At 44.5% G+C, this 18,749-nt stretch overlaps 1 protein-coding gene across 4 annotated transcripts in view; it reads left to right on the top strand.

The window, feature by feature from the left end:
- The window catches only part of PAN2 (poly(A) specific ribonuclease subunit PAN2), a 179,243-nt gene that overhangs the window by 3,597 nt on the left and 156,897 nt on the right, over positions 1-18,749 (top strand). For 3 of the 4 annotated variants that reach the window (XM_085874652.1, XM_085874654.1, XM_085874655.1), the window contains exon 2: positions 17,049-17,346. In XM_085874652.1, coding sequence (XP_085730778.1) covers positions 17,167-17,346 — 180 coding nt within the window. In that variant the 5' untranslated portion in view covers positions 17,049-17,166. Of the gene's footprint in view, positions 1-4,729; positions 4,808-17,048; positions 17,347-18,749 lie in introns of all 4 variants that reach the window. The other variant, XM_085874653.1, reaches the window with a different exon arrangement.

Here is an 18,749-nt window from a genome sequence, read left to right as displayed (position 1 = left end):
AGCACACTGCTATATACACCACATCTGGTACATATTTGGCAGGAAGCCTGCCTATCTCCAACTGGAAAGAAAATAACAACATGTTAATGGTGTGCAGGTTCTGGTATTACTGAGAACAAAGTGACATTGGACATGGTAAAATACCCATAAGAATATAACAGAAAAATGGCAACGTTTGCCTTTCATTCTCTTAAAACTCTATAAATTAAGGTATATTTTCAGATTAACCATTCACAATGCAAAAATACACTTGCTACAATATACAAGCTTTGGTTTTATTGATATGTTCAATAAAATAGGCACCGGTTTCATCAAAATAGGCAGAACCCCAAAAATCGACTGGCAATGACCTTGGTGACCTTCAAAATGACCTTGAAATTGAAATTTGGCGATGGCATTCTCCCACATTCTTTTTACTTTGCCACAGTGGAAGGAACCAACATGGATGTCTGCTATTAACAAGCGATGCCACAAAAAAAAATTCTCGGGGACTTTTCAATTTTTGGCTGGTCCACTATATATATATATATATATATATATATATATATATATATATATATATATATATATATATATATATATATATATATATATATATATATATATTGTTGTGGTTACCAGATTCGCAAACCACCATTCAGGTCCCTTAGGTGAGGTATCTCGGTAAGTGCATGTGTAGTTAGGCCCAAACCCGTTGTCTAGTGGGGAATACATGTCATTTATGCGTGCTGTGACTCTTCAGGATAGCCGTTTTTCTTTTACTATCTTTATTTTGGACCAACCGCCATGATTACCACCACAACCACAACATCAACCACCGACCACAACCACCGCTTCACCACAACCGCCACGACCTTCACGTCACACCTCGCAACCGTAGCATCGCCACCGTTCTTGCCCCGCTGTGGGTACCGGTGTTGGATTCGTGCAGAGCGCGCGTCGAACAGCGTGTACAAAATCACGGATTTTGTGCTTCAAAAACGGATCAAAAACGACACACGCCCACTTTTTGCCGTCCAATCGGTGAGCGAGGGGCGATTTGGCCCCGCCTCCAGAACAATCGATATATGCAAATTTGTGGATCAAAAAGCCTTCACGCCCACTTTTTCTCGGGCCAATGGGGAGCGAGGTGAAAGGTCAAAGGGAGGGGGTCAAAGGCGAAGCTACGGGGGGATAAAAGGACCGTGTTCGTCAGTCAGAGGGTGTGGAAGTCTGGAGCCCGAAGCCTGCAGTAGCTGGAGAAGCTGAAGAGAGTCGAACGAGGAGAGCCCAAAGAAGAGTCCAGGGTGGAGAGTCCAGAGGCGGAGAGGCGGCAGCGGCGAAGGCAGACGAGGGGGTGCTCGCGACGGTGCCGGGAGCTGCACGCCCGAGGAAGGCCGGCAGCGCGACCTGGCCGAGGTGGAGACGCTCGTCGCACATAATAAAGATCCTCTATACCCCGAGCATCAGCAACCCCCTCCTGTTTCCCCCCGCGCTGAGATAGTGCGACCAAGGGGGCCCCTTTCCCACCCCCTGCCAGGCACTGTCCGCGAGGCCCGCGGAGTGAGGCGCCATCGCCGCTCCGCGTCTCATCACCAGACGGGTAGGCGCGACCCGGTCTCGGCCTCAGGCCCGCCTCATTCTTGAGGGTATTCTTTCCTTGGTTTTGGGTATGTGTTGTCGGCGCCGTCTGTGAAGTAGAATTGTATAAGTGTTGCCGTGTGCTCGGTAGTCGGTATTAGCTCTGCACTGTGTTCTCACTTTTATATTTGCTTTTTGTGTAAATGGAATTGTGTTTTCTTTTTTTTGTGTGCATTTGGTGGAATTGTATATGTGTGCTTCCCGTGTGCCGCGAATAAATGTGCTTTATTGTTGAACTGTTCTCCCGCTTCGCTTCGTCTTTTCCCCCATTGAACCCTCATCTTGCTTCACGTAAAGGGTTGGTAGTGGGCTGAGTACGCCCGATAATTAATCGAACCGTCGAGGTCGACGATAACACCGCTCGGTTATTCTGATAGTACGGAACGGGTCGCTTAAGTGGCCCGTGTCCGAAGACGACCTGCGGCGAGGTGCGATCGCCCGGTCTACCCTCCGCGTGGGTACTTAGGTAGGTCGAATTTGGCGAGCAACCCTATCCCACGCGGGGGCTGATTGGCTCGATCGCGGTGAGACCAAAAGGTCCACCCGTGACTGGTTCCCGGCGTTAGTCCGAGAGGGTCACGACTGGATTGTCCGTCCGGTGGGCGACGTGCCGCGATTCGAGTTACGTGGCCGTTCGCACGCCGGCGGGCGCGAATACCGCAACAATATATATATATATATATATATATATATATATATATATATATATATATATATATATATATATATATATATATATATATATATATATTGTGATGGCTGTGGAAATTCGCAGAACACCAGAAAGGTCCTTCGTGAGTTATGCCGATAAGTCCGTGTTCAGTTAGATTTCCCCACCTTGTTTAATGGGAATTATCCGTGTGGACAGGGTTGTGATCTTTGAGATAGCCGTTTTTCTTTCACTATCGTTATTTTGGACCACCTCCACCAACATCGCTCTCCAACAACCGCTTCAGACCCAGCGCCTTTCCACCACCACATGCGCCACTCAACCAACCACGCCACCCTCATCACCTCAACCACAACGCTAACCACACTATAACCCTCTCCGCATCTAAAACCGTCTCTACCAAGGAGAAAGAAGAAGGTATTCCACTAACGCCATGGGAAATAAGAAGGAGTTACGATGGCGCGCGGATTTTCCCTCCTGCTTTTCCCGCGCTTTGGTATGGGGGAGGTGCGATTCAAGCCAGAGGTCAAAGGTGAAGTAGGGTGGGGGCCTGATTTTGGGGGACTGAATGTCCCTAGGTTGCAGGGTCACTGCAACGATTTCCTCGTCCTCCGCGCACCGCGAGGGGGGGGGGGCGAGAGGGTTGGAAGTGGGAAACTCCTCCTTTCTGGAAGCTTCCCACAGGAGCTGGAAGGAGGGCGGGGCGATAAGCCAGGAGAGATATAAGGGCACGTAGAGCGCCAAGTTGTGTGTGTGTGGGTGGAGGTCGGAGTCTGGGGAGTTCGTGGAACCAGCAGCCAGTAGAGAACGAGCCTGGGTTGTCCGCTGGAGCTTGCAGTCGGTGGAGAGTGCGGGCTTCGCAAAGGAGACGTGGACTGGAGGTGCGGCCTTGCTGTGTCGCGCGAACCTGTGCCTTCGTGTGAGGAGAGCCGGAGAGAGCTCGCCTGCCACGCGGAAGGCCTGCGCTCAACCGCGGCTACGCTAGCTGCCGTGGGGACGGGACATCGAGGCTCACACCACAAGGCACCACGAGGGTGCAGGTAACCTGCAACGGTTTCGTGGGACTCTTTCGGTCTGCCAAGTCCCACACCTTCAAGGCTCACGGGCCCCGTCTTAGTCCATTGCCTTTGATGGGGTCTTTTTCCTGCTTTTCTTTTGAATGAATGTTGTGGCGCCGAGTCCCGTAAGTGACTGTACATTGATAATTGCTTATAGACGGTTGTAGCACTTTGTTTTGCCCGCGTGCCGTGCCGCATTCATTGCTTTTTCTGTATACGTGCATGTTAGTGTTTTACATACCTGCATGGCTGTATATGTGCATGTGTGTCAATAAATGTGCTGATTTGAATGTTAACCCGTTTGTCGTGTCCTCTTTCCCTTATTGAAATGTCATCTTGCATTGCGGAATATTAGTTGGGTCTTTAAATGACCGTTAAATAGAAACGGGTCTGGCGATAATACCCGCTCGGTTATCCCAGAACGGAACGGACCACTTCAGCGGTTCGTGTCCAAGCAGGCCTCCGCCGAGGTTCGGTTCTTTGGTAGGTTACCCACGCGAGTTCTTAGGAATATCGATATTTGTCGATTGACCCTATTTCATGCGGGTAGAATACGGACTGGACCGTGGTGGGTAGTTAAGGACCCACCCGTCACTGGTTTCTGGCGTTGTTCCAGAAAGTCACGACTGAATTGCTCGTTCGGTGGGCGAACCTGCCGCCATGAGTTAACGCGGTCGTTCGCACGCCGGGCGGGCGCAGATTCGTAACAATATATATATATATATATATATATATATATATATATATATATATATATATATATATATATATATATATATAGTTGCGAATTTGCGCCCGCCCGGCGTGCGGACGGCCACGTAACTCGAATCGCGGCACGTCGCCCACCGGACAGACAATTCTGTCGTGACGCTCTCGGAACAACACCGGGAGCTAGTCACGGGTGGGGGTTTAACCCCACCACGACCGTGCCAATTGCCCACCCGCACAGGATAGGTTCGCTCGCCAAATTCGATCTACCTAAGTACCTGCGCGGATGGTCGACCGGGCGATCGTACCACGCCACAGGCCGACTCCGGACATGAACTGCTTAAGCAGTCCGTTCCGTGCTACAGTGATAACCGAGCGGTTTTATCGTCGGCCTTGACGGTTCCGATTAATTACAGGGATGTTGCACCCCCTACGAACCCCTTTCCGTGATGCAAGATGGAGGGTCAATAAAAAGGAAAAGAGACGAAGCAGAGCGGGAACAGTTCAACAAGCAAGCATTTTATTCACACGCACACACAGATGAGCACGTAAGGCACGTATTTGCAGTCAAACAGTTATGCACATAAAGCAATTAAAACAAAAGAACAATGCAGAGCTACAACCGAATATGCGTACACACGGCAACACTTAAACAGTTCTACTTGTCTTACAGGCACCTCCCACAGTCATTTGTACAAAAAGCAAAGGAAGGAAAAGAAAGAAAGAAGTCGCGACTTCCCTTTTATGGCTGGTGAGTCCCTCTCCCGCGACCGTCAGCGTGGTTGCGCCTGGCCCCGACCTCTCTCGCGGCCGGCGAACCCTCTCCGGTGCTCCCCGTCCGGACGCACAGGTCCACCTCGCAACGAGCGCTGCCGCGTCTCCCGTCCGTGCCTTCGTGACAAGGCCGCGCGCCAAGGCGTGGGCGTAGGACCTCCTCCCTCAAAAACCAGACTCCCTACAAAAACCAACCGAAGACCAACCAGACCACCAGCCAAGACGAAGAGGAAGAGGCGGAAGAGGAGGCGGCTGAAGAGGAGGAAGAGGCTCGCCCGTGTCCGTCTTTTATAGTGCGGGGCTCCGCCCTTTGCCCCGCCCCGTTCTTGGCTCCACCTTCCTTCGAGAGGGTTCCCGAAAAGGGCGTTCTCTCACGCTTTCCCTCCACCCCGCCCCATGCGGGGGGCCGGGGGAGTCAGTTTTTGGCTCTGGGCCAGAGGATTATTCCCCCAAAAAGAGGCCCTCCTTTACATGACCTCTGACCTTTGACCTGCATTGCCCCTCCTCCACTCCAAAGCGCAGGGAAGTCAAATGGAAGGAACAGGCGGGGAAACCTGTGAAGCCTCGCAGTTCCCTCCTTTGCGCCTTTGTTTGCCATTCGGAAGCGGACGTAGTGGCGAAGATGTAGTAGCGTAGATAGTGGAGGTGGCGTGGTTGCAGTGTGGTTGGCGCTGTGATGGGGATGGCGTGGTTGTTGAAATGTTGTGTGTTTGAAATAAAAGATAGAAAAAGAAAAACGACTGACTCAGAGTCGCAGCCCGGATGGATCACATAAATTCCCTCTCTACAACGGGTTTGGGCTAACTACACATGCACCGATGAAGATATCTCACCTGAGGGTCCTTTATGGTGTAATGCGAATTTCCACGGCCGTAACACTATATATGTATGTATATATATTTATATATATATATATATATATATATATATATATATATATGAATGTATATATATATTTATATTTATATATATATATATATATATATATATATATATATATATATATATATATATATATATATATATATATAATATTATTGCAACACCATTTGTGAACAACTTTAACTTGAGTTTTTATTTCATGATTCCTTGTCTAATTCCCTCTGCCACTGGCGGTGAAGGAGGATATGTTTTCACCCCTTTATGTCTGTTTTGCTGTCTGTTTGGCTGTTTGTTGGTGTGCAGGAAAAATCTCAAAAAGTTATGGACCTATCCGGATGAAATTTTGTGGACAGCTTGGGTGTGTGACAAGGACGAACTGATTAGATTTTGGTGAAGATCCGTATCCGGATCCGACTACTAGAATTTTTAAAATGATTCACCATTGAGAGGTTTGGCCAAAAACGATATGTAGCACAATAATCTCAAAAAGTGGTGGATGGATTCGGATAAAACTTGGTGGACATGTTGGGTGTGTGTAACAATGAAGAATTGATTCAATGTTGGTGAAAATCTGGATGTGGATCCGAATCTGATAATTTTTTAAGTGATTCTTCACCATTGAGAGATCGGGCGAAACTAATATATCGCACGATATCTCAAACACCTGTTGACATATTCTGATGAAACTCGGTGGACAGGTTGGGTGTGTGAGAAGGAAGAATTGATTCGATTTTTGTGACGATCCGAATCTGGATACGAGAGTTATTTAAATTATAATGTGATTCTTCATCATTGAGAGAAAGGGCCAAAAACGATAAAGTACTGTATTACATGATATTTCAAAAATGTATTTGGCCTGATATGTTCTCGTGGATCAGGCATTGGGTGTCGGAGGTATGCGCTCTTCCAAGTGCCATTCTCATTGGGAATGGGATCAGAAATGCTTGTGGAGGGGATGGGACATACCTCCAGTTGAGAGGGGAGTGGGGGGGGGGGTGGAGAATATGAAAGGGAAAATGTAGACAGCCTGGAAATGGATGATGAATGTGGAACTTGCTGTTTCTAAGAGAGACAGAGACACACAGACAGGCAGTCAAACAGACATACAGAGATAGATTTTCACTTTTCACTTTTCACTTTTCTGGGCTGATTTTTGAGTCATGTTACGGACTCTGTTCATGGAACTCTCACCCTGAAAACGAGAGTTGTGCTTCACTCTGGCAAAGTGTTGTGATGAAGTTCTGGTCGAGGTGCTGGCAGCTCCAGGACTATCCTTGTGCTCTTTGGTTAGGAGAGCAGCCATTGAGAATTGAGTATTGCACTGGAAATAATTACTGAGATGACTTGGGTTGTGGCACATCGTGTGCCACCGGTCTTCATTTTATTTGGGCAAGCGGTGGGACATGCTTGTCGAGTTATGAATTATGACATCATAAATAATCTCATCAATTATTTCAAATGCTTGAGGTTAAAGCACTCCCCATGGTAGTGTGAAACTATTTTGAATAATTTGCATTCCATTTTGTTATTGACTGGTGAATTTAGTGAAGGAACTTTAGTGACAACAGTTTAATTTGTTTACTATCTATAAACATGAACTTTGAAATGTTGTTTTGTATGCAACCTGTGGTTGCTGGTTTCGTCATTTTCTGGAAGCGTGGCTCTGCCGCTGATGCAGTGCCCCGTTACCGGTACACTCGTACTCATTTTGACGACTTCGTCAGGATGGCGTGCTCAGTCAACCCACCCGGTGTTATTTCAACAGTACGACAGGGGCTTGAACTCGAGACCTTAAGATCTTAAGTTAGCCACCTTAAGCATTAAGCCAACACCAGGCTTAATGTTGGAAATTATTGTCACCTATCCTGAACTCAGGATGGCTTTAGAGGTACGCACAATTTCACCTCTAAGCTGTCTAGCCTGGGTTTAGATCTCGTCCCAGCTCTAAACTGTCATCCTGGTGTTTCTCAGGCAGGGCGATTCAATGTGTGTGTGCCTTCCCCCAGATGGACGTCAAGCGGGATGCCATCCGTCCCATGGATGGCATCCCACCTGCCAGTATTAGTTGGACGTTAAATATCCCACGGTGTCCTTCATGAGGAGCAGGGAAGGTATCGTCGGCTCTCTGGCTAAGTTCCAAATTCCTGCCCTCATTACTGCTGGGAAGGCAATGGCAAACCACCCAGTATAATCCTTGTCAAGAAGCTGATTCGGCAGCACTGACGCTCTGTAACAAAGTATGGTACATTAGAATTACAATGCTTGCTCCTGAAGAAGGCACAAGGTACCTATTGTTGAGTGGTAATACTGAAAGCACTGGTTCAGGTCTCATCAGGCACCAGGCGAGTCATGAACAACATTGTTTACTGTCTTTTTCAAAAAGACAAAATTGTTCACATATAACTTGTCAAAACAAACCCTTGCTTTTCACTGATAATAACAACATGAATGCAAGGATTCAAAAACATTAACTTGATTGGGAGAGATCTTTAAGAATTAATTTGACATCCATTGTTTTTCAAACCGACATTACGATGCAGACACTGAGACACATATACCGAAGCATTGCTTACACTTTTACATTTTTTTTTTTAATATCAATCAATTTGGATCGATGAATGATGCAATGTTATACTGCACAGGGACAGATTGATTAATATGTACTGATTTATTATCCCCATAGCCTGGTGTTGGCTTGGTGGTTAGGGCGGTGGCTTGGGATCAGAGGGTCCTGAGTTCAATCCCTGTTGGGCCACTGAATTAATACACCAGAAGGTTGACTCGGCCTGTCATCCTTCCGAGGTCGGCAAAATGAGTGCCAGTGCACTGGTAAGAGGGACACTGCATCAGCGGCATGGCCACGTCCCAACCAATGATGCAACCAGCAGCCGCAGGCTGCACTCGATAGAGAGAAAGATCCCCATGCTTTTTGAAAAAAAACTGGGGATATTGTAATCGGCTCCGTCTGTCTGTCCATCACACTATCTCCTCCTAAACGGTTGTGCAGAAATTCATCCAATTTGGTAGGTTTGATCACCACATGGCACGAAGGTGCAAGAGCAGTATCATTGTTTTTAGCCCCGGCCCCTGGGGTGGGGTAAAAAGTTGGAATTCCGAAAAAAATGTAATTACGGGCACATTTTAAAACCTCTTTTTTTGAATGCAACTTTGTTCATGCAATCGACATTGGGAGATGCATGAAATACGTAATGATTGTTTTGGATTTTTACCTCCGGTTCATGCCCCATGGGGTGGGTCTTGGGGTCACAGGGGTCAAAATGGAATTTTTAAATTTTTTTTCAAACTCAAAATTTGAAATTGGGTCATTCCTGGTGGAGCTTTTTGTATTCTTTCAACTTTGGTTTCAGTGGGAAGCATAGGTATTTGCAATGGCATGCCATCGACTTAGCTCCAGTTATACCTGCTGAGACCCTGCTCCCACCTTTCACCTGCACTCTTTCATGTTCTGTAATGCATCCATTTGTTCTTGCACTTCCGTTTTCCCTAGGTCCTATTTTGTGTCTTTTGAGATTTAGCCCCTTGTGATTCTGCTCTCACACGAGCCCCTATATTTATGTATATAAAAAAAATTAATAGAACCTTTTCAACTCTTTCCATTGGGTCCAGAAAAGGACAGTAATGAAAGGAAAGCCTTCAATATATTTGCTTTCCTTGTGTTGTCTTTTAAAAATATATAAATAAGTTCATGGAAGAGCAAAATGTTAAAACCACAACATTTGAAGAGTGTATCCAGAAGGGGGTTATTGGAAAGGATGATGAAAAAGTCAGTTCACCAACCTGAGCATTACCATGACAGCACCACCCGTAGTGAGCATAACTGCTGCACCACCTTGTGGACAGCTACAGAATGTATATTAAAAAAAATCTATCTATAATTCCAGCTGTGTGTGTGTGTGTGTGTGTGTGTGTGTGTGTGTGTGTGTGTGTGTGTGTGTGTGTGTGTGTGTGTGACCGCTGTTTCTCGATAACCACTGGTCCGATCTAATTGAACCTTGCCAGGTATATTACTGGGGACCTGAGGATGTGCCTTTTCAAGGTTTGATATTAATAGGACGAGTGCTTCCCAAGTTATGGCCATTTATTTACCAACCAATGACAGGAACCGTTGCTGCGGCCATTTTTTATCAGCCAATGACAGGAAGCGTTGCTGCAGAGGCGTGGTCGATGGGGAAGAGAAATTCAGCCACGTTCGCCATTACGGGTTTTTTCTCTTCTCTTCTCTTTGTGTTTTTCCTTGCGAAAAGGCAAAATACGTTGGCGCTAATTGAATAATTGGCCATTAAAACTAATAATTTATTAAATCGTTGGCAGATCCAGCAGCCTCCGCATTCTTGCCATGGACGAGGAAACAAAGAAGCGCTGTTTCCTCAGCGATGTTGTTTATGAAGAGGTGCTAACGAGATAAAGGTGTGTAGGTCCTACATGGAGACAATTTTTATTATTATTTATTTATTGAAGAAAAATTGTTCCGAAAATAATTTATCAAAAAAAGTGCACAACTTCTTTTTGTTTCCAATTGTCAAAACGCTGTGGCCTTTGGAAGTGTTAAGGAATTCAGCTCCACTAAACATGCTTGCCAACGAAATACATCTCAATTTGGTGGTAAAAACGATTCACAACGACTGGTTTCCTTACTCATCGCTCTGCAGTCTGCATTCAACCCCTTCATTTGTCATCTCATTGACCTCATTTCATCTATCTATAATTCCAGCAATGTGTCTGTGTCTGTGTCTGTGTCTGTCTGTGTGTCTGTGTCTGTGTGTCTGTGACCGCTGTTTCCCGACGACCACTGGTCTGATCTCATTGAAACTTGCCAGCTATATTGCTGGGGACCTGAGTATGTGCCTTTTCAAGATTTGATATTAATCGGATGAGTGATTCCCAAGTTATGGCCATTTATTTACCAACCAATCACAGGACATGTGCTGCGTAGGCGTGGCCGATGCGCCATTTAGTTACCAATCACAGGACATGTTGCTGCGTCGGCGTGGCTGCATAGGCCGGTGCGCGGCCGGCCGACAATGACGTCACGTGCCGTGGCGGTTGCATTGGGGATCGATCAGTGCCTTAGTTTCCGTGGTGTAGGAGTGCCAATGGTAAATGGCAGCGAATGTCATGGCAAGCAAAGACAGGGAGGTAAGCTTGATTTTAATGTGGATTTTAATTAACTATGTGTGTAAGTATCACAGCAGTTGTTACTTCAATGCAAGCGATAATTCGTGGAATGCATGTGAACATTCTGTATGGGCACACACCACTTCCGGATAGTGATGACTTAATGTATTCTCATAATTTCTCGATTTCTTATGCACATTTATAGATAAACACAATGCCCCAATCCAGTCGTCGTTTATGAGAGCGAAGGAACGGCCTGTGTTGTTGTTTCTGGCTCGCAGTTTGAAAGTTTTTTTTTTATTTTTTGGTTTGCACGTACGGCCACGCGAGAGCGCAGGAACAGCCTGTGTGGTTGTTTATGGCTCGCGGTTTGAAAGTTTTTTTAAAATTTGTTTTCACGTACGGCCACACACGTACAGGCACGCGAGAGCGAAGGAACGGCCTGTGTGTTTTTCTGACAAGCGGTTTTAAAGTATTTGTTCTTTTCTTTTTTTCCCCACGTACGGCCATGCACGTACGGGCACGTGAGAGCGAAGGAACGCCTGTGTGGTTGTTGTTTCTGGCACGCGGTGTGAAAGTTTTTTTTTTTTTTTTTTTTGTTTGCACCTACCGGCACGCACCTACGGGCATGCACTAGTATATATATAATCGACTCATCCCATACTCTTCAACCCGAAGAAGCTGCATAAAGCAACCAAGAAAGGCTACCAAGGTAAGCCCGTTGCTGTTTCAAACCCTTCCCAGAGTTCCTTCACAGCAGGTGAGATGTGGGGAGGTCTTTCTTTGTCATACATATATAATTATTTACTAGTGTGGACTGGCTCGCTACTCTTGCCTCCCCACACGCTGCTGCAGTGGGACAATCACCACCACCTAATTCAAAACACCTCACCACCACCTAATTAAAAATTCCTCATCTTTATGTAATTCAAAACGGCTCACCACCACCTAATCCAAAACACCTCACCTCCATGCAATTCAAAACGGCTCCCACTCTGCAATTGAAAACACCTCACCATGTGTCGCTACAGTGGGACAAACATCGTCACATAGTGAAAAACACCTCACTGCCATGGTATTAAAAACAGCTCACCACCGCGTAACTGCCACATTATTAAAAACACCTCTCCTCCACTTAATTCAAAACAGCTCCCACTCTGCAATTGAAAACGCCTCACGATGCATTGCTATATAGACAGGCTTGTTTTAACTGAGGATAAGTACGTGATTTGCCGAGTTGTAGTGATTTACAAAAATCAGAATTCAAACATTTATTTTGCAAACTAATTTGTAATATTCGTGATTTTGCATTTTTATAAACAAGTGAAGTTGAAGATTTAAGTTTTTTTAAAATAAAAAAAATACCCTAGGATATGCATACGGGAGACGAAGGTGCAGCCCAGAAGTTTGATATGATTTCACAAAAGGTTGAGGGAGTAGTTCAGTGACAACACAGACACTACACATATATTGATACTGTTAAAAAAGGTATTCGCGGAGGTGACATTCCTGAAAAATGCCATGCATGTTGGGGTCTGTGAATGTCAGGGCATTCTTTAAAAAAAAAAGTTTGTTTGTTCATTTGTTTATTTATTTATTTGTTTATTTCTTTATTTTATTTTTTACCTGTCTGCAGTGGCCTCGTGGAAGAGTGATTGCACAGAACAAATCAGGACACAACATGAAGGGAACAGCAGTAGAAAGGGGAAACTGTTTGACCCCTTTCATAAGGACAATTCGAGTAGTGCATTCAAGGCCAATCTTTTAACATGACTGTGTTCACTACAGTCTATTTTTAAGGATTAAAAACAACTCGAAAAACATTTTCCATAAGAACAATTGCATGTCTTCTCTTGGAATTGTAGACCGTGGCTTGCAAACCAAGCTTCAAGGGTGGTATCCAGAAACTGTTTTTTTTTTTTTAAATAAGAATAAATACAAGGCATGGGGAGGTTACATTCACTGCACGTAATGTGCAACATGCACAAAATAAAACGAATGTCCATAGGATGTCATATATATATATATTGTTTAGCATCACCCAAAGAAGGTTTTGGGAACCGGGAAGCTTGCCGGCGATATATATATATAAATATATATATATATATATATATATATATATATATATATATATATATATATATATATATATATATATATATATATATATATACACATATATATATATATATATATATATATATATATATATATATATATATGTAGGCAGACCTGACACTAGGCCGAGGCTTCAGACTTTGCCACTCTCACGATGCTGATCCATCGAAACGAAACGTCCTAGAAAATAAAGAAAATAGGGTAACATTTGTACATGTATTGTTTTAAAGTAATGCTTTTTCTTGCTACAAAACATTATATCTTCCAGTCTCCTTGAATAGTTTGAATAAAATAACTGCAACCCATCATTTTTGATGGGTGTTTTCCTCGTACCTTTTTTTTCTGGTGTATAAACCACTTTTTATCGGCAAAAACGGTAAAAGTTGGGGCTGCGGTTAATACACGGCTATAGAAAAAAATTAGTCTTAAAAACAATCAATGCTGAATTTCAATTATATTCCAAATGAACACTATTTTAGTTGTCGGAACTGCTGTTAAACTTAATTCTGCCATATAAATTTTGAAAATCGGTTCAGGTTCAGAGTTTGTACAGCGTTTTATTATCTGTGGGCGGAAATTAAATAGTCACGCTTAGAAACATCCGGAAATGCCCGGAGACACTCAGAGTTTAGGTGCATGGTGTATATAGAGCCTTGTGGCTCTGAAATTTGCCATTGAACACAAAAGCAGAACAAGAAAAACACCTGGTCTCACATCAAAAGAAGAATTATTCACAATAGCTCGAGTCTCCGAACAGAGCACCCACCTCAAGTGAGTTTGTGCGCAAAGTTACACGCGTCCGACAACAGGCTGGGGGCGGTCATGTGACCCTCAAGAAGGGCTGCTTTGTGCTTCGTGAGTGCCTTGGCTTATGCCACTGGAGTATGTCACGTATCCATTCTATTTATCAAGATGTCAAGGCACTCCTTCACCACAGCGTTCAAACTCTCCATCTGCCAGTCTGCAGAAGACTTTGGGAACCGGGAAGCTTGGTGGTGATTTGGCATGGACGAATCCATCATCTGGCACTGGAGGACAAGCAAGGCAACGATGGAGAAGATGCCATGGAAGAAGAAGAAGAAGGCACTGAGGGGAAAGTCAGCGATGTGGCCGCAGCTTGAGGAGCATCTCATCGCTTGGATCTGGCAGAAGAGAGAAGAGAGCAGAGGGTTACGCCATCTCAACACTTGCTCTCAGGCTGAAGGCGAGGAGCTTGGCTAAGGAGAATGACATTGGGGATTTCACTGCCAGCCCGTCGTGGGCCTACAGGTTCATGGCATGCCAGCAACTGTCAGTTCGACGCCGCTCACACATCTCACAACATCTACCTGATATGGCGAATAAGACAAAGTGCTTCCACTCCTACATCATCAAGCTTTGCTGAGAGCATGAATATCCCCTCAGCAGGATCGGGAATGCCGATCAGACCCACCTTACCTTCGACATACTGAGAGGGACCACCATCACAGTGAAGGGGGAGAGCATTGTGACAATCAACACTACTGGTTATGACAAGGACTGATTCACTGTCATGCTCACCTGCACCGCAGACAGTGGCAAGCTTCCCCCGTATGTCATGTTCAAGAGGAAGACATTGGCCAAAGACAAGTTTCCTCTGGCGTCATTGTTCATGCGCAGCAGAAGGGGTGGATAGACCAGGGACTGGCCCAGGACTGAGTGCGCACGGTCTGGGGTAGTTGGTTGGATGGCGGTCTCTCCCGACGATGGAGCATACTAGTCCTGGATGTGTTCAGTTGTCACAAGACCGACGACACCAAAGCGCTGCTCCGTCGGACCAACACCAATGTCGTCATCATCCCAGGCAGGATGACATCGCCCCTACAGCCCCTCGATGTGTCCATCAACAAGCCATTAAAGGACGGGCTACGTCACTGCTGGTTCGACTGGATAATGAGTGGGAAGAAGGCCTTCACCAAGAGTGGAAGGATGAGAAAGGTCAACCTTTCAATGATCTGCAGCTGGATGGTCGAGGTGTGGGAGGAGATACAGTCGGACATCATCAAGCGAGCATTTCTGAGATGCTGCATCTCCAACAACTTGGACGGCAAAGAGGACAACATAATTTGGGAGGACGAGGCTGCAAATGACGGTGACAGCGACATGGACTTGCTTTCCCTTGATTTGGACAAGGAGTTGCATGCAGTCTTCAACGAGGAAAGCAATGACGAGGATTTCCTCGGGATTAGCGGAAAAGCTTCATCAAACCCAAACAGCCCTTTTCAGGGCCACAAATTCAAAAGAAATATGTACGATACTGGTATGAATCCCTTTTATTATTTTTTCTCGTAAACAAAAATATCCTCTTTATAATAGTAAAAAAATAAGAAAGAAAAATAAAAACTTTGTATCCTCTCCTCTCTCTTCAACTTCTTGAAAATGAGACTAAGACTGTTCGATGAAATTAAGCAGACTTGGGAGTAAGCATGTTGACACCTCCCTCACTTTGTTCCTTCCAAAGTTAATGTAGAAACGTATTTAGGTCTCGATCAGAAAATAAAATGATCAATATATTCATTTCTTTTGAGGGTGAAAATCATGGGTGCGGTTCATACACGCCACGGTTTATACACCCAAAATACTGCAGAATTAAGCGAGATATCGAGGTGAAGAGTAAAATACTGCAGGGAAGCTGCAATGGTGGGCTCATTTTGCCGCAGATGGCGAGTAGTCGAGCATAGCTATGAACGTTTCACTCTTTGGGGATCATCTGCACAATGAGGTCATGGCGTGATAATCCTTTAAGACTAAACATTGTTAAACCCCTTAACTGTATGTGCCAATGAAACAGATCAAATATCATCGAGTTTAGCATCACCCAAAGCATGAATATACATGAGTGACGAGGAGTATGGATCCCCTCTGCAGGCTGATGCTGCTGTTTCTCTTTTTGCATCACTGGAGGCAGTAGAAGCTAAGGCTCAGTGTATAATTGGTAGTGGTCTTCAGGAGGCTGAAGCGCACCTGCTTCTCACCTTCCACCGACAGTTTGGTGTCCTTTTTTTTTTTGTACCTGCCACATGGTCTAAGACCCCCTTGCATTTTAGTCTCTCTTCCCTCCCTAGCCCTGAAGGTCACCCGCTTTGATTCGGCGACCCATACTTTGTTTCTCTTCCCATATTTACCTCTGCCACCGACGGTGGAGGGAGGTTATGTTTTCACCCAGGTGATTGTTTGTCTGTTTGTCTGTCTGTGAGCATAATATCTCTCAAAGTTATGGACGGATTCAGGTGAAACTTCCTGTGACAGGTTGGCTCTGTTGTGAGGACAAATTGATTTGATTTTGGTGAAGATCTGAATACAGATCTAGAACTCTCAGTGATTCTTCACAATTGAGGGATAGAACCAAAAACGATTGAGGACGGGTTTTGACAAAACTTGGTGGATGAGTTGAGTTGGTGACAAGAACAAGCCGATTAGATTTTGGTTCAGGTTCGGATCCAGGTCTGACCTATTGGTGGGATACAAAAGGTAAACCATTCAGCCTGGTGGAGGTCTACCAAGTGTCGTTCTAGTTTCTTTGCTCTCCACTTTCTTGTTCCCATTCTTAATTGTGGAATTGCCTCCTTAAGTCTGTCCAGTCTTGCTCTTCCGTCCAGTTTTTTTTTTTTAAGTTGCTCTCACTGCCCGCTGTGTTGTCTCTCCCGTTTAATAACGATCTTTAATATTCCGACTGATCATTCTTCTCCATCTGTGTCTACCCTGTTGAGGGTGTTATCATCCATTTGCATGCCCCTCACCTGCCTTATATGTTGTTTTCATTTTGCTGTAAGTCTTTCCTTGTTTCTTCTTGCACACCTGCCTGTTTATCCTTTGCCTGCTTTAACTGTGCCGCTTGTCCACATGTTTGTGTCTGCCTTAATGTTTATATATTGGCCATGCTTTTTGTTATGTTTAGATATTTTCTGAACCTTGTGCTCTTTATATATTTATATATATATATATATATATATATATATATATATATATATATATATATATATATATATATATATATCAAAGCAAAGTCTTTGAGCAAAAGCTGAGATCTCTGTGGGGAAGTTAACCTGAAATTTGCTTTCCAGATATCGAACAGTTGAAGATCTAAAGGTTAGCATTGGAGGACTACAGGATTTGGATGCTTTGGAGACGACTCAAAAAAATTTATTGAATGCTGATTGGACACTGCAATGAAATGCAGTGATGGAGTTTGGAAGCAACGTGCCAGAATTTACACCTGGTCTTCGCTCCACCGGGTTGGACTCTCTGCAACCAGGAATGCTGCCACAGCTGGAGCCCGTTATCCATGGGCCCCTCGAGTCCAACCTGCATAATGGTCTGATCGAGGGCCAAGGAGTGGCTCTTGAGGCCTTGCCTGTTCAGGTATTCATAATTCCTTGTTACTTGCGAAAATCTAAGATTTTGCAAGTGTATTGGTTGGTTGCGTTGCGTTATTCTGTTTGTCTGTTTGGTTTTATGTTTATCGCCTCGAGGTCACAATTTTAAACCGATCTTCACGAAACTTCACCACACGGTACAGTTTGGCACAAGCAAGAAGCCTATTGTTTTTAAGGTCAACATAGGCCAAAGGTCAAATTTGTCAATTTTATCAAATCGATTTTCATCCGATTGATTGGAAATTTGCATATCAGGTCACTGGATTCACCCACTAATTATTTTGGAGGTCAACATCGGCCGAATTTCTACAATTGTCATTTTTCATCCGATTGACTTGAAATTTGAAGAGGAGTCGCATATTTGGTCATTGAATTCAACCCCCTATTGTTTTTTTTTTGTTTTTTTTTTAGGTCAACATCGGCCAAAGGTCAACAAGTTGTGTGAGAATTCTAAAATCCTCAATTTTCATCCGATTGACTTGAAATTTGGTCGATGCATTCAACCACCAATTATTTTTGAGGTCAAATTTGTTTCATGGATTTCACAAGTATCTTGCCACACATGACATCTTTCTTGTCTGTCTGTTTGTTTATATTCAGTTTCCAAGCCATTCTGGCTTGAAATGAATTGTTCTTGAATTTTTATTTTTATTTTATTTTATTTTTATTTTTTCAGAGACCGCTACACCAAAGAATGTAAAACTTCATCGAGCTGTTATAAGTAATGAGATTGATTGCATATTGTTCAAAGGCTAGGCAAACGTCTTCGATTAAATAAAATGAAAAAATCCACAAATAAATTCAGATCTATTAAAAGCATTGTTCTCGGTCCACCTGAAAGTCACGTACATAATGAGCCTGGGCGCTCAGAGTTGTAGAACAAGTTGCTCCATGAAACCAATAGGGCCGCCATTGACTAATGAAGTGCTAGCTACACTCTGTTGGTCAGGTCCTTTGCAGCAAGTGTTGGTGTGGCACATGGGTTCATGATTAGTTATCAAGAAAAGGGTAAAATACACGTGTCGTGATAAAGCATGTTGTATCTTGAGAGTGTCTTCATGAAAAATCACCTCATTGAACAGAACACACCCCTGCTCTCCTGTTGTGGCTGCTGTTACTGCCTCACACCTTGGTCAGATTGACGCAGTGGAAACCAAGGGCTTAAAGTTTATTGGAATCTCTCACGACGAAGCTGAGTCCATGGGCCTCTCAGCTATCACTTTCCCGTTGCAGGCAATTTGGTGGTCTCTCTGTATTCTACCACCTCCTTTAAGGTCTTGCACTCTCTGCCCTCTCCGTGCTTTATCCCACCTCCCTCCCCCCCCCTTCCCGTTTCCGCTTCCTTTATGGTCTTGCACTCTGCCATCTCCGTGTGATGACTCCATCTTT

This window comes from Eptatretus burgeri, chromosome 3 (assembly GCF_056783735.1).
Source record: "Eptatretus burgeri isolate ZD-2024b chromosome 3, Ebu_testis_v1, whole genome shotgun sequence".
NCBI classification, from domain to species: domain Eukaryota; kingdom Metazoa; phylum Chordata; class Myxini; order Myxiniformes; family Myxinidae; genus Eptatretus; species Eptatretus burgeri.
The sequence above is the reverse complement of the archived record's forward strand: the minus strand, read 5'-3'. Positions and strand labels throughout refer to the sequence as shown.